The sequence below is a fragment of the Caenorhabditis briggsae genome (genome assembly GCF_000004555.2).
Source record: "Caenorhabditis briggsae complete genome, chrV, whole genome shotgun sequence".
Lineage (NCBI taxonomy): Eukaryota > Metazoa > Nematoda > Chromadorea > Rhabditida > Rhabditidae > Caenorhabditis > Caenorhabditis briggsae.
Window position 1 is genome coordinate 8,580,468 of NC_013488.2, and position 16,007 is coordinate 8,596,474.

The window sequence follows — 16,007 nt, forward strand, 5'->3', positions numbered from 1 at the left end:
TTCTAAAAGAAGTGAGATATATAGGCTCAAAGTGGACGATCCGGGTGTCGTTCTATTAGAGGTTTTACGGTAGTTATAGTTCTTGCTTTACTTTTTCCGTTTAGGATGAAGATCTGGTAATGGTAACTCTAGGTATTGGACATGATGTGAGTGCAGAAATGCAATTGAAAGAGGTTGGTGTGATTTTCTTTCCGGAAACTTTGTTTTAGTTCAGATGTATACAAGAATCAAATTCTATGGAGCAGATCCCAGTTCCTATATCAATCGAAATGTTTACGAAAAGGACCTGGGTGGAAAGTTCTTCCACTATGACAGCAGTAACAACGACGCCGCTGTTTTCCTGGCTTATAAAATTCGTCAAAAGAAAATCGATTTTCTTTGGGTTGATTTAAAAGGCCATGAATACCGAATACTGAACCGATTACATAGTGACGGACCCCTAGACCGAAAACGAGTTAAAGTATGCCAAATCAATGTGGATATGTATATGAATAAACTGGAAGAAATCAAAAAGTTTTATGATTTTGTTTGGAAGATTTTGGAAGATAAACGATGCATCGTGATGAAACCAATATTTGTTAACGATCGTTTTATTCGAGCGTTCCTTGTCAATGTCGCAGACAGGGAGTGTGCTGATTTGTTTTTGAGCTGACTTTTTTGTTTAATAAATTTTCTTGAACTAAATAATTTTTGTTCTATTTATAAAAATTATTGCTTCGCATCCACTTCAGCTCTTTCCGTTGAAATGTTCACCGAAAATATAGAAAAATTATTTTGCAACGACGCTCCGCTGTTCCGCTAGTGCGCGGGGTTTAGCGTAAATCGACCTGAATTTCCCACATTTTTCAGCACTGATAAAAAATTAATGATTGATTCTTGCTGTTCTTATGACAGTTGCTTGAAAATCGAATAGAATGACGTCACATTTGATGCAAGGGCTTCCGGTAAGTATTCTCAATATGTCTTTCGATTCCTAAAATCGATATTATATATTTCAGGTTGGTTTGAAAATCAACGATATTGTCACAAAGAGAACAGTTTTATCAGTAGCAGCAGGAATAGGCATAGGAATTGTTTTTGCCAATTTCGTTCGATAGTAAGTTAGAAAATAGTTAATTTATTGTTTTCTGAATATGTGGGAAGAAAACACTCATTTTTATAGCTGGAAACAAAGAAGAGAATCGAGAATACCCCTATCTGCATTTATCGATGAAGTTCCTAAAGAAGTCGACACAAACCCTTCACAACCAGCACCATCGCTTCGAAGAAGTCACAGTGGCCGCGGAATGCGACCGTCATCATCGCAAGGAGAAAGAAGTCTAAGAAATAGTGTGCGTCAAAACTCGCAGCGAAGTCTGAGTATGAATCCGATAGAAGCAGACATCACAAACGGTCAAGAGATGTGTACAGACCTTCGAAAAACTATAGAAAGAGTACATCATAATCTGGAAATGGTCAAGAACAGGAGTAGTAAAGACATGGAGAGGTCGATTAAAATTGAAGGAATTCTAAAAGGATTGAAGCAGGTAGAAGATGAAATTACGATGCTCATACCTCATATGGAAGATTTCAGAGATGACAGTAAGATTCTTATTTTTTAAAGTAAAATAATTAAAATTATTCTCTTCAGACACTGAATTCTATTCCGTGAGTGGTGGAACCGGATACGCTGGAAGTGTTAGGACTGGCAGATCAAGAACTCTTTCTGTACTTTCCGATGATTCATTCCAATCAGCAGTGGAAGAATTCGCTGTTGATATCGATGATATTGATTTTGTCAGTGAAGCAGCGAATTTAGAGAAAGAAGAATTGAAATTCCTGGATGAGGGAATGAGAGCTGCGATGAATGGAGAAGTCAAATATCGTAAAAGTCGAATGGATTTCTGTAATTGCGAAAGTGAGACTGATTTCGCTGCGAAACTCTACTGTGTTAGACATGCCTTAACAGTAAGTGATATTTCATCAATTGGTAAAAAATAACTTCCCTATTTTCAGAATGCACTGAAAGATGAACACAAACGCGTGTGGCTTGCAAAGTGTGGTCGTACTCTTCTCGCAGATTTCATCCGTCACACCAAACAAGACCCCGTGAAATTCTTTAACGCCTACGATGAAATGTTGGAGTATGTGTCGAATGACAGAAATCAAGAGCAACTTAGACAAGACGTTGAAGGAAGAGGAGTATGCGAGACAGGATTCTACGATGTTGCCGTCGATTTTATCATTTTGGACGCATTCGAAGACTTGAAATCACCGCCATCAGCTGTTTATTCGGTTACCAAAAACTATTTCATGTCGATGTCAATGAAGTATTCTACACTCAACACCATCATCTGGTCAATTATCAAATCAAAACGCCAACGACTGAAGAATCCCGATGGTTTCATTGCGAAGTTCTATAATATATCGGAAACCGTTATGCCTGCGATCACACTTGGATTTTTGGGAACAGATGAGCGACTCGGAGAGCTTTGCCAATATTTTAAGGTAAAACGATTTCTTTTGCTGGATTTTAATGATAAAAATTTTCTTTCAGGAACAAGTTGTGCAGTTTGTTCTCGACGTTTTCAACACACAACGAGTCTGTTATCGCTCTCTCGAAGAGATGACTGAAGACGTTTGGATTGTGATGCGCAATAGGTTGGAAGCCGTTCAGACGAGGATGAGCAATGAACTTCTACCCGCTTAACATTTTCCCCGGATGACAGACTTTTACATCTACGGGTTCTACATTCCCATCTCAATCTTCTTCTCTTTTCTTATAGATACGTATTATTTTTCCACTTTATGTTATTTATTGCTTTATTTTCAGCAGCTGTGTTGTATTGTTATTAGTTTTTTTGTTGGGTGTATTTCGTTAGAAGTTTTCTAGATATAGAACTTAGTTTCAGGATAAAGTTTTACTGACATCGAGAAGAACTTTTTTACAGAAAAGAAAAATCAAATTCAGGGAGATTTTAGAAGATACGGTGACGTCTTCTGGTGTTGGCATCGAGCGATGCCTCGAGAGCCTCCCAAGTGTCATCAACAGAAGCTGAGGATCCTGGTGGTGGAGCGGGTGCGGCTCCTGACGATCCGTCATAACCTGTAATCTCTGGATTGAGTTCATGGAAGGCTCGAATCGCGTCACCTCGGTGGGAAGCGTCGACTGGGGCTCCATAAACTCCTTGGGCTGGGGGCAAGTTGGCAAGGAATGGATTGGCTGCTCCGTACGAGAGAACTGGTTTAGGGGCGATCATGAAGGAGGATGATGGTGGTGGGGCTGGGAATCGACGGCCTTGGTTCTGAGAGGAAGAAGATGGAGCCTGATGTCCTGGAGCACGACCACGTTGGGTTTCACCACGATTGTCAGAGAATGGGGATGGTGGGGTTGGGGAGGGAGTGTAGGTACGATGACGTTCTGAAACAGTGACTGGGGCAGGAGCAAGGGTGGGGATTGGGGATTGAGCAGAGTTTCCGTAGCTTTCGGAGTTTCCACCGGAGACAGCGCTAGAGCTTCCAGAAGAAGATCCATACATCTGATAGGGTTGTCCGATAGTTTGAATGTTGGAATATCCAGCGTGCGTTGGCAGATACTGTGGATATTGGTAGTAGTTTCTAGACTCCGGAAGCACTTGGTAGGATTGAGTGAGCACTGATGGTTGGTTTTGTTGCTGATGTTGATAGTTGCGTTCCGAAATATGAACAGGTGAAGATGTCACAGTTGATTGGCGTGGAGGAGAATCATAGTCGTTGGCAACGGATTCTCCAATCAGGATAAGGGAAAGGAGAAGAGCAAGACGGTTCGGTTGGCTCATTTTTCTGAAAAAAAAAATGAAGGAAAGCTTGTTTTTTTCTGAGTTTTTTTTTCTGGTTTCATGTAACAAAAAAAGAAAGGCGGAAATGAAAAAAGTTGACGTTGCAGGAGATGAGCTAGAAGGGAGGGGGATTTGCTTTCTTTTCTGAGATCTGAATAAGAAATTGAGAAGGGAGATTACAGATGATTTGAGGAAAAGGATAACAACTGAAATTGATTCCTCAAGAGAATCATTCGAGTAAAAGAAGGAAACGAGAAGAAGATAATGATAAAAATTTCATTAAAGATATCGGGACATGAAATAATATTTTTCTCGGTATTCCGTGTTTATGAACCCCTCGAGGAATTGAACTTGTGGGAAAAGTATTGAATGTGCCGCACCGTTACCAGCTGAGCTATACAATTTTCAGGAGTCTGGAGCTCGGCTCTCAAGCGTCGGATCACTTTGAAAATTTTGAAGGTATAAAACAGACCTAGATTGAAAACTTTGCGTTCATAGCATTTTTGAAAATTCCTGGTTTTTCACTTATTTGCTGATTTCTGAAGGACATCTTTTGTCCCTATTTTTACAGAAAGAAACATGCGTCCTTCAGAAATCGGTAAATAACTGAAAAACTAGGAAATTTCGAAAACTTTTATAAATGCGAAGTTTTTAACCTAGGTGTGTTTTACATCCTCCAAAATTTTCAAGGTGATTAGACACTTGACAGCTGAGCTCTAGACTCTTGAAAATGGACAAAATCAACTGAAAACCACGTTTTTCAATTGATTTATGACCAGAACTGTATATACGGAGGCGCAAAGTATGGTTTCCAAACAATGGGGTTAAAAAAAAACTTCGAAAAAAACTCAAGAAGAAAACACAAGAACAGAAAATAATGAGTTTTCAGATTTCAACCGAATGAATGCCTAGCGCATCTGCAAACATGTTACTATGGAAATGTCAAAATAGTGAAAAAAATAAATAAAACTACGAGAACATATACTTTCCAATACAATCCAATCTCTTATTTATAGCACCTGAAGCTTCTTCTCCCTGTACCAGTTTTCCTTTCATTTTCCCAACATAATCCAATAAGTCTCTTCTTCGTTTGATCCCTTCTTCTTTCCCAATAGTTTTTTGTTATAAGCTTCACCTTCTCTTTTGTTATGTTGCAGTTTCAGTAGATATCAGATTCTTTGTCATATTTGGATGAACAAAGTTTATGTAACCTTCTTATTCAACAAAACTAATCCGTTTTTTAAAGTCTGACATTGAAAAGAAAATGAAAGGCGGGGAACCACAGTTCTCTTCTAGTGAATTAGAGAGAAATATATGGCTTCTCAATTCAAGAGACATTTCCGAAGAAATTTGAAAGAAAAAAAATTATAGGTCTTCTCACCTCTTCTAAAGCACGTCATTCTGAGAAGAGAAATGCGAACATCGGAGAGTTCGAAGTGGTTTCCTGAGCAGGAAAAGTCTTTTGAGTGCGTAAATCGAGAGCCTGAAAGTTGAGTATAACGTTCGGCTTCTTCAATTTACTTGTCGATTTGATCTAATTATAATTCTCATTTTGTGATATTTTTTCTGCATAAATTTCGTGAATTGATTTGTGAATTTCCAATATTTTTTGTATATCGTTAACACTCTATAATATCAGACTGATACCTCCTTTAACTTTAACTTTGAGCCAATTATCTACAGTACTGGCCAAAAGAAATTCGCAAACAGTTTTTTGGCTCTAACTTTCTTGAAAATAGAGCTGAAGAGTCAATCTTTTTTGTAAAATGTAGCGAATAACCTGGGAAAAATGATACAAAAACATTTTGATCTTGAAAAAGAAAATAAAAAAATTTTAGAAAAAATTTTCATTTTGGAAAATTTCGGATTTTTGGAAATTTTTTTCAAAAATCTGGAAAAATAGAAAAACGATCGTGAATGGGAAATATACTTTTTGATCATGATCAAAGAGTCTTTGGCCAATTTTTAACATGTAAAACCTCATGGAGATACAATTCTGTTTATGGTATGAGAATTCAAAGTGCCAACTAGAGATTTTGGGTTTTTTACAGCTTTCTCTACTATCGTCTTGCAGTTCCAAATGAACAATTTTAGCACTTTTTTATTTTTTTATCATTTTTCAGATGTGATTCTACAATGATCAGTCAATTCCCACTCTAAAAGGCGTCTCTCTCAGCTCCGAACACTGATTTTATGAGTTGTGAGCCAAGCTAAAAGCAGCATAAGGTCTTCTTTTAGTCATTCTGGTACAGTCGGCTGCGGGAATTTTGTATTATATTTGCTAGATATCAATATTACTGTTCTGTTAGATCCTAAAAACATAATTTCGTGTTGCGATGTGCCCATGCATGACTTTTCTGATCAGTTTTCTAATGGAGTTCAAGTTATAATATTCCTTTGTAGGGACAGATTGATAATTTGTCCTTGAGATGGATGGGATTTTATGTTAATCGTCCTTAAATAATCACACAACCACTACTTTCCATAAATAAATCGTAAAAATTGATGAATGGAGCACTCAAGAACTGAATAATAATCAGTACCCTATTTGATCAACTTCTTACTCAATAGAATCCATTTTGAAACGTTTTATAGTGTTTCCGTAGGCATTCCGCAACACGAAATTATATTTTTTAGAATTTAACAGAACTGTGATATTGATATCTAGCAAATATAATATAAAATTCCCTCGACCGACTGTACCAGAATGACTAAAAGTTGACCTCATGCTGCTTTTAGCTTGGCTCACACCTCATAAAATCAGTGCTCGGAGCTCAGAGAGACGCCCTTTAGAGTGAGAAATGATTGATCATTGTAGAATCACATCTGAAAAAGTATGAAAAAATAAAAAAGTACTAAAATTGTTCATTTGGAACTGCAAGACGATAGTAGAGAAAGCTAAAAAAAAACCCAAAATCTCTAGTTGGCACTTTGAATTCTCATAAGTAGAATTGTATCTCTATGAGGTTTTACATGTTAAAAAGTTGGCCAAAAACTCTTTGATTATGATCAAAAAGTATATTTCTCATTCACGATCGTTTTTCTATTTTTCCAGATGTTTGAAAAAAATTTCCAAAAATCCTAAATTTTCCAAATGTGAATTTTTTTTCTAAAATTTTTTATTTTCTTTTTCAAGATCAAAATGCTTTTGTATCATTTTACCCGGGTTATTCGCTACATTTTACAAATAAGAATGAATCTTCAGCTCTGTTTTCAAGAAAGTTAGAGCCAAAAAACTGTTTCCGAATTTCTTTTTGGCCAGTACTGTAGGTCTTTTGAGAGGTATAAAAAAATGATCAACTCATTAAATGTTTATCATGATATCATCAATATTTTATTAGTTGACACATTTTTTATACCTTCTACAGGAACCGAGTAAAAACCTGTATTAAAAGGGCCCACACTGGCAACTTTGAGCGCAATTATCTCAGTTCTTTTAGAAAATATCGGAAGGTAGTAAACAAATAAAATGCTTATCAAAACATCAGCAACATTTTATAAGTTTAAAATGTTTGATACCTTTCATGGTAACCGAGATAATTGATCTCAAAATGTATGTATAGAGTGGGCTTTTATAGAGAGTTTACAATAAACTTTACAGTTTTTCGAAATTACTATGTTGTTTTGAACGTACAAGCTTCGTTTTATTTTCAATTGTTCTGCGCGGGTGTCAGGAAGCCTGGCCGGAAAACGCGCCCCGGCGAACTCGTAGGCCATAAGAAATTTTATAATTTTGAAGTGGGCGCAGATTTGATCTATTTATTATCAATAGATAAAGTCAATGCGCGCTCTTTTGGCTCATCGTTTAAAACTTTGATCCTCAGCCAGCGAGACTCGGAAGCGAATTCAGCGAGACTTTGTGGTTCGCTGGGGCGCGTTTTTCCACCAGGCTTCCTGACACAGCGTGGTTCTGTAATCACCAACATTCGGATTGCACATTGCTCATAAACAACTACCGTAACTCTGCTCGCCATCATCAAGACACCTCTATTTGTCCCATAACAACCTATAATTTCCGTTGGTCTATTATCCTTCTTTTCCTCAACAAACAACGCCTCATACTTCTCATATCACGCAAACGAAAATAGCGATTTTCTCGACTTTCAACTGCTCCTCCTTTTTTTTCAGAAGCTCATCCTTTCCTTTTTTTACAACACCTTCAAAAGCTCAAACAAAATCCACAGGCTTTTGTAGGAGAAAAAGTGTGTAGAAATTGGAGTTTCAGTGTTTCCTATAGTGGACAAGCACGGCTCTCTGATCTGTTCCGATCATTAAAAATGACGTTTCTTATCAGTTTCTTATCCAGTGAGTCGCAAATCCGCTGGTTGCTAGAAGACAAAATCTGCCTGTGCCATTTTCCAAGAGACATACACACCTCTTCATCAGCTCAATCTTTTTCTTCCTCTTATTTTCTTGACATGATAATCTAATCCAATCTTCAATCCCCTTTTCTCGCATCATTGTCTTTAAAAACTCGAGTGTGTTCAGTACATTTTGAACTTGATTCAAAATTTGATTTACCTTTTTTCCCGCTTCTTTATCCGGTTTAATATGACGATCAATGTACTTGTTGTCGCTGACTTTTGATTTTTCAGTGGGAAGAAAAGCCAGCAATGCCGAGCAATCATCGGCTTTCGCTTTGGATGACCGATGATGTTCAGTTTCTGAGAAAGGAACCAGCGAAGAAGGTGAGTATTATGAAGGGGTTGGTGTAGCATATTCTGTGAAGTTTCATATGTCAAATGTAGTTTTGATATGAAACATTTTAAATTTATATGATATATACGGATAGTGATTCTTTCATCCACGACTGCCATAACTTTAGCAAGTTGAGTTTTCTAGGCCCAGCTTGTGTCTCGTAGAAATGTCCTGATATAGTGAGTATTACAAGTTGAGTTTTCTAGGCTAACATGGTAAATAACCTAGAAAACTCATCAGGTTAATATGAGACCAATTCTAGTCCACTAACTTGTGACCTAAAAAACTCAACTTGCGAAAGTTAGACCATCATAGTTAGGCCGGTGTCAGCTCGACATTTTTCGACTATTTCCAGCATTCTAAAAAGCGTAAAACCTTTAATCGAAGGGCCCTCACACTGTCAAGTTTAAGCGTTATCATCTAAATTTCTATGCAAAATAACAAAATTGGTAAAAACTAATAAAATGTTTGTGATATTATGATGAACAATTTATCTTTTGACAACTTTCTCATAACTTTAACGGGAACACAGATAAATTGGCTCAAAGTTCAAAGTTAGGGAGCATTCTGTTACAGGTGTTACGGTAATTTCACAGTCAACAGCATATATTTCCGTACCTAATTTTTTGATCATTCACAACTTGAGAAATTGATTCTTCGTTATTGAATCTTTGCTCTTTTCTAACCTCTCCCATTCTTCCTATTTTAGCATCCAACGCCTCCACCATCTGTCATCATCATCCTCACGATTTTACTCTCCTTGACTGAACCAGTTCATGTAATTTAAAATCGTGTCGAGAGATGTCTCATTTTTTCCCCTCTCACACAGAAAATTGAAAAGAGAGCAATTCTTGTTCGGTTCGAGTGTGTACCCCCCTCTAATCCTACGCCTTCTCATCGTTACCCCATTCAAGAAGAGATGCCTCCCACTTCATTTCTTCTTCCGTCTTTTCCTTTGATTCTCTGAGATTCCTCTGAAATTCTGAAAATTCTGAAACCATATTCATTATGGATCAATTCACACTGGGGCCACTGATAGCCCAACAACGACGTCGTGGAAAACGAAAAAGTTTAACGGTTACGGTAAGTTTTTTTTTAGCAATAATGGCCATTATTTTTATTTGATTTGACCTGATTAGATTTGCCATTTCTGTCATGGCTTCTTTGTTTCTAAGGCTCCAGTGGAACAACACAAGTAGATCAGAAAATCAGGTTTTTTTTTCTGTGTTCCAACTTTTAAAGTATGAGTTTGTGTATGTAGTTTCCTATTCGAAAATCTAAGTATATTGAAAAGTCACAAATTCCGTTAAAACCCAATTTACATAAAACAGCAATACATATCAGCAAGCGCAGCTGAAAGAATCCCGTGTTTTTTTGGAAACTCACCAACAACCAAAACGTCACTAAAACATTTGAAAGTTCATAATCAGAAACTAGGGTATAGGGTAGAAAAAGAAGACCAAGAAGCACCTGCTTCCGATTTTTGTTGAATGAGAACATAATGAACTTGAAGAGAGCAATAAGGAAGTGTTTATGCAGTTGATAACATTTAAGTTGTCTGAATAAACGTATTTAGTTTACTCAGGTGTCTAGAAACTAATTTTCGTCTGATTGCAAATAATATGATTCTGATTCAAAGTTTCGAATTCAATAAAGCTGGCGACGTTCAATTTGGAAATTTTTCGCAATTTCAAAAACTTTTCAAATGTTGAAAATACCCACCGGATCGGGCACAGATTTTTCGAGTATGCAAAAAACTAGTATTACGTAAATAGTAAGTTAAAATGTAATGGAATGACATCAAAACACTCAAAAAAGATATTTTGGATTAAAATTCCAATTCAACAATGGGATCATTTCCTTCCGTTCGACCTTTTGATCAGCTCAAATTGAAAAATGGATTTCATCTTTTGACACTCGAGGCTTCGTGTCAGATTCGATTGAGTTGTAAAATTTTGGGTTTGAACTTCAAAAGTATTCCGCTCAATTTTTTTTTAAAACTCTATTTGAAGGCCTTTCAACTTTAAACTTTGAATCAACTTGTCTCGGTTCCTGTTAAAAATACAAAGGAGTTGTCAGGTCCCTTCTATTACAGGTTTCACGACGAAGGGAGTTGGAAAGTGTAGTAGGTTTTTCCAGTGGAGTTCTTCCGCAGCGGAACACATTCTTTGAGCGGATGTTGGCGACAAGTAGTTGATAATTATGGCGAATAGCGTTTAGATTAATATTGCCTACTTCCTTTTTTATAATAAATTTAATTGATCATAAAAACGCGCATTATTTTTTAGCCAACCTAATATCACAATATTTTATGATTTCTGCTGATTGTAGATCAACCACTTGAACCTCAAATTATCCACCACGCACTCCTCATTCTGACCCATAAACCACAGAAACAAAATAAGAGCACGAGTTCTTTCTATTTCGAGCTCTCAATTCTAGGTACGCACGTACAATCCAGTGCCAAATTCACTTTTCTGGAAACCGGATACATTTCAAATACTTCAAACCAGTCAGTGTCCTAAACGTGCCTCCTACTCTTATGCATGTTATCCTAGATCCATCCAGGTCACCCTCCCTCTCAATCCACCTCGATTAGTTTCACTTCCCATTTTGAAGCTCCATCTCACTCGCTTCAGGTAGAGCTAGAGACAACTACGTCACATAAAATGGTGAGTCCGATCCGTCATTTTGACACTAAAATTGGTGCTTTTCTCCCCTTCTTCTTCTTCCTCTCCGTTCGTCTATACCGGACGTTTCGACTGAATCGGAAGTAAAAAAATGAATGAGAGCACAATTGAATACCTGTCTAGAAGAGAAATTCAAGAAATCGTGACGAGAGACTTCGCGATGACGAAGCCCTATGAAATGTAGTTGCATGAAGTACGAAGAATATAGAATCCGGAATAGAACTACAATATTGCGTTTGCTATTTCTCTCTTTTCCAAAAATAGAAGAAAGGTGCAAAGCGTCGATATATCCCTGGTTAAGAGCCCTGATTCCAAAAATGTTTATTCCCCCTTTTTTTTCGTTTTGTTTAGCTACAGTTTCCAAGGAGAACCAAATCTCCCTTTTTTGGGTTTTTTTGCGTCAGAGCCTCTGCATCAGAGGTGATGTGAATTTTGCAGAAATGAAATATGTCTTGACGTAGATCTTTGATTGCTCGACAATATTTTTATATTTCGAAATTACCTATTTTTGGAACTGAGCTATCAACAGAGATGACGATGTTATTTACAGACAACAAAATTAAAAATTACAGAAGCCATACAATAGGAAATAATATAGGCCAAGTCTTTTGTTTTTCAAGAATCGGCAACCTTACCGTTTCCAAGGAATGCCTAGAATTTCCTTTGAAAAGTGCTTACTGGGTGGCGCATATTTTCCCGGCACTCAAGTTTGTATAAAATTTGCTCAAAGCGTTGTACAGGGCTCAAATTTTGAGTGCAAACATTTTAATCGTTTGTCAAAAAACTGACCAAGTTTCAAATTATCTGAGCAACTTTGAGCTGAGTTATCGCTTGTCAAAGTTGCTTCACCTCATGAAAATCACAAGAAACATTACGCCGTTCATCTTTGGACAATCATAACAATACCTAGACTTAAAGAATTGCTTTGAAAATTTCAGTAGCTGTGAATCAAATGTAAAGTTAGATTTCTACCGATTTTCGTGCTTCCAAAATACATATCTCTAAAGATAGGCCTGTTTTTATCAGTCTGGTTAATTGTGCGCTACCCTGTAGGTTAGAATGATCAGCAATTATTATCGGAAATAAAATTACGGAAAAGTATGCAATGTTCGAACTATATTGAATCTCGGGTTTCTTTTCCTTTTTAATTCTAACCTCAAAATTAAGTCTGCAACTCGAAATAAGTCATTTTCAATTCAAAAGTACTTGAAGTTCGCTTGTCCTATTCATTTCCCATAATCTGATGATTTTTTTTTTTAATCTTGAGAAAGTATAAAGTGAGCATTAAGCATATAAATTCTTAAGATTTTTTATCAATTCAGAATAATTTTTATTGTTTTTCGAAACGTTCCATATTTATTTATTTTTTTTCTCACAACCAAGCATTTTTCTTCAAATAAAGTCTAGCAATCTTCTGGAACAAGAATCGGGACCCAATGAATAAAATATGTTCTTCAATTCTCTGGTTTTTCCAAGAAATACCCATTTCATATTTAGCAAGCATACAGTAGTTTTTATTTTGTTCTTTATCAAATCTCGGTGTATACAATCAAGTTGAATCTGAATTAGTCATGGCGCGGTTCCATTGTTTTTCCCAGAGCACAAAAATTCTCTTCAAAAAAAGTTTTTTGTATGGCATTTCCCCATCCGCGTACAATTTTTAATGAATCATTTGGAAACTACGGTATGTATGTCACTCGAGGATCACACCTATTCCAGCTTACGTCAAATCAAAATCAATTGAACCCAACTTTTAACATTTTCTGAAATTCGTGACGCATTCTCTCTTTTATTATGACATGTATATTTTCCGATTGTCGAGAAAATCCGACAGTAAAACTTAAATTCTTAGCATTCCGAAATCCAGTCATAAGTCAGTGGAAGAGGCGGGAAAGAGAAAGTGTCAGGTGTAAAGATTAGAGAATGATATTTTTGGGATTTAAAATCGCAAAGATAAGAATAATCTGAGAGCTCGCACATCTGTCATGCTGTCTTTTTTTTCCTGCTCAGATTTTCTTCTAACCAAAGTTTTTCTGTTCTTTCTATTACTCCGATGTGGTTACCTTTGAACTAGTCTTTGAAATGTTCATGTAGATATAACACCTTTCTAATCATATCAAAGTTTTCTCTACTGCTTTCTTTCTCCCGTTTGCTCACTTATCCAGTCGCCTCGATATCCACCCCCGTCTCTTGTTCACTTTTCCTCCCAAATTTGCTTTTGGAATAGAGAAGGCGTGTCTCACTCTTTTTCACTTTCACACCAACCACAATATTGCGCGAGAGAGTGGAGAGACGGAGAGTCGAAGAGAGCACCTGCTCCGGGCGTATGCACCTCCATTATATTATCAGCCGCACCACACAGAGCTCTGAATCTCGATCCTGGCCCCTTCTTGCTCCGGCATCTAAATTTATTCCCTTCTTCGTCTTCTAGGAGCCATCTCCACCTTCGGCTCGTTAACGACAGATTATCCCTTTCACCCCTCTCTTTCCCTCTCAAGTCGTCTTATATTCCGACGGATTACTGTAGGCACTCTGGCGGAGCAACATCTCCTCCCCCCATCGCTCTCTTAGTATTTGCACATAGGGAGAATCCACACAGACTGAGCATTTGTAGATGGCTATTACTGAAACTGTCATGCACAAGTTACAGTTCGCTCGTGGCATCGGTCAACGGGAGATGCTCCGCGCCAACACACTGCCGTCGATCACTCGGGCAAAGGTGAGTCTTGGGGCTTTCAAATAGAACCTGTAATAGAAGCCCCCCCCCCCCCCCCCCCACACTGTCAAGTTTCGAATGATTTTTTTTTAGATAGTTATCAAAAGTGTTTGTGATATTATGATAAACACTTTATCAGTTGAAAATTTTTTGGTATCTTTGACAGGAACCGAGTTAGGGGGCTCTTGTATTACAGGTTTTACGGTATCTCCTTGTGAACGCTTGCTTTTTATTTCCGGTTTCTTAGACTTTAGCTACTAAGTACATTCAAATTTTTCCCACGAAAATATCAGTGATCGCAGACAGAAAGAAGTTTGAAAAAATTGACATCATCTGAATATTTTTCCAGGTCGGTTGCTTTGCAAGACTGCGAATCTACGAAGAGAATGCTCGTTTCGTACTAATTTGCCTAATTTTGATTGTATATCTTGCATTCGGAGCAGCGCTTTTTCATTGGCTCGAGTGGGACAACGAAGTGGATGAACGGGAAACGGTAAGAAGACCCTCCTGGCAATTCTCAGAAGTTATTGAGCACTTCTCATCACGCAACCGTTTCCTTTTTTGCTCCTTTTTCCATTGCGACTGCGAGCTTAATTTTGTTTGTAGACTTGTTTTTCTTCTTTTTTCGAATTGCGCTGAAGAGCTATGAATATGGTGATATGTGTTGACAGAGAAATAGAAGATTAGGAAGCTAGCTATGAGGGAGTGATAATCCGATGTCGATGGTTTTTTCTTCTTCTTTTGCCTCAGAAAAATTTTTCTATTGTGAGATGATATTTTTCTGAGCAAAGAAGAAGGGGCTCTTCCCGATTTCCCCAACAATCCAATCAAGTCTTTTTTAGCTTCTAATTTGCATCACTAATAAATAAAGAAGTCTAGATAAAAGGAGCATGATTGGAAAATAGAGGGAATAAAACGAAAGAAACATTTGTTCGGCTGCTCTCTTCATTTACTGATTCTGTGTTGAGCTGGATGAGGAGAAGAAGCAGAAAAGGGGAAAAGTATAAATTTCAAATGTGATATGTCGTACGCAATAAGAATGCGTCTTTCTATTACTTCGTTGTGTGTTATGCACTGAGAATATGAGATCAAGTTATTCTTTCTTGCAAGGGAACTTGATCAAAATGGAGTGATGATTTTGTATCAATATTGAAAAATGTGTTTCATATATATTTTTTTCAAAATCTTTTTTGATTGCATTTTGTCACTAGGGGAGTACAAATACTCACAGGATATGAGTCATTTTGGAAAAACATTTGAAAGAGATTTTAAACGAAAATACTCCCGTTGGGATGAGTGATTAAGAAAAAAAAATTTAGAAAGAAAATAATATTGAGGTGATTATTCTGTGAAAATTGATATTTTCGTTTCTGATTTGGAAGAAGGAAGAAATGAAGAGGAATAATAAGGAAGTAGAATTTTTAATTCAGAAACTTGATCCTCGGAAAATTATACTGTACTAAATCGGGAAAACAAATCAGGAATCAGATTTTGTGTGCGAAAATTGCGACACCAATGTTCATAGTAAATTTTACTCACAAGGGAACCCTCCATATGTTACCCGGGGATTCAGATGAAACCTATGCTAGATAGTGGTACACAGTCTAGCTAGAACAACCCCAGAATTATAGCTGCCGTCGTGAAGGTCTATTCAAATGGCGAGGCAATTTATGATTTTTCGTGAGTTCGGAGTCGGTACCCTTCGGGAAACCATAAATTTGTTCATTTTCATGGCAGACAGTCAAACTTTTTTATTTAAAAGGTGATAAACTGACAAGCATTTATCTCAATTGCACCTATGCTCCATTATCAATAGGAAAGTCAGGAAAATAGAAAATATGAAAACTTAGAGTTCCACAGAAATCAATAAATGCCAATTTTTGAAAAAACGTATTCGGGGGATCATGTCTATCAGCTTTCTCAGGACGAGTAACGTTCAAATATAGGTCGAGTCCTTGAGTTACGAGACTTATTTCAATTTTTTCAAAAACAAAGTTACAATTCATGAACCCCTATACATGAAAATTTTCGAAAATTTTTTAAACTTTCGATTGCTTCCCTTTCCAGATTCTGAACTCTCTTTTGTTGTTTCTCTTCATTTTCATT

At 37.0% G+C, this 16,007-nt stretch overlaps 4 protein-coding genes across 4 annotated transcripts in view; 3 read left to right on the plus strand and 1 right to left on the minus strand.

The window, feature by feature from the left end:
* Positions 1–119: 119 nt before the first annotated feature.
* CBG27031 lies at positions 120–652 on the plus strand (the record flags this gene model as incomplete). Its single annotated transcript, XM_045237406.1, has 2 exons — positions 120–173; positions 215–652. The coding sequence occupies 2 exons, from the start codon at positions 120–122 to the stop codon at positions 650–652; spliced, it is 492 nt and encodes a 163-aa protein (XP_045100582.1).
* Positions 653–914: 262 nt separating this feature from the next.
* On the plus strand, positions 915–2,689 carry CBG23475 (the record flags this gene model as incomplete). Its single annotated transcript, XM_002636702.1, has 6 exons — positions 915–944; positions 999–1,096; positions 1,163–1,581; positions 1,631–1,947; positions 1,996–2,487; positions 2,537–2,689. 6 exons carry the CDS (start codon positions 915–917, stop codon positions 2,687–2,689), a joined length of 1,509 nt encoding a protein of 502 aa, XP_002636748.1.
* A 268-nt stretch (positions 2,690–2,957) lies between these two features.
* On the minus strand, positions 2,958–3,797 carry CBG23474 (the record flags this gene model as incomplete). The annotated part of the gene is made up of 1 exon (XM_002636701.1): positions 2,958–3,797. The coding sequence occupies one exon, from the start codon at positions 3,795–3,797 to the stop codon at positions 2,958–2,960; it is 840 nt and encodes a 279-aa protein (XP_002636747.1).
* A 10,002-nt stretch (positions 3,798–13,799) lies between these two features.
* The window catches only part of Cbr-twk-14, a gene marked incomplete at both ends in the record, with an annotated part of 4,780 nt that continues 2,572 nt past the window's right edge, over positions 13,800–16,007 (plus strand). Inside the window, 2 exons of the mRNA XM_002636700.1 lie at positions 13,800–13,904; positions 14,251–14,394. Coding sequence (XP_002636746.1) covers positions 13,800–13,904; positions 14,251–14,394 — 249 coding nt within the window. The remainder of the gene's footprint in view (positions 13,905–14,250; positions 14,395–16,007) is intronic.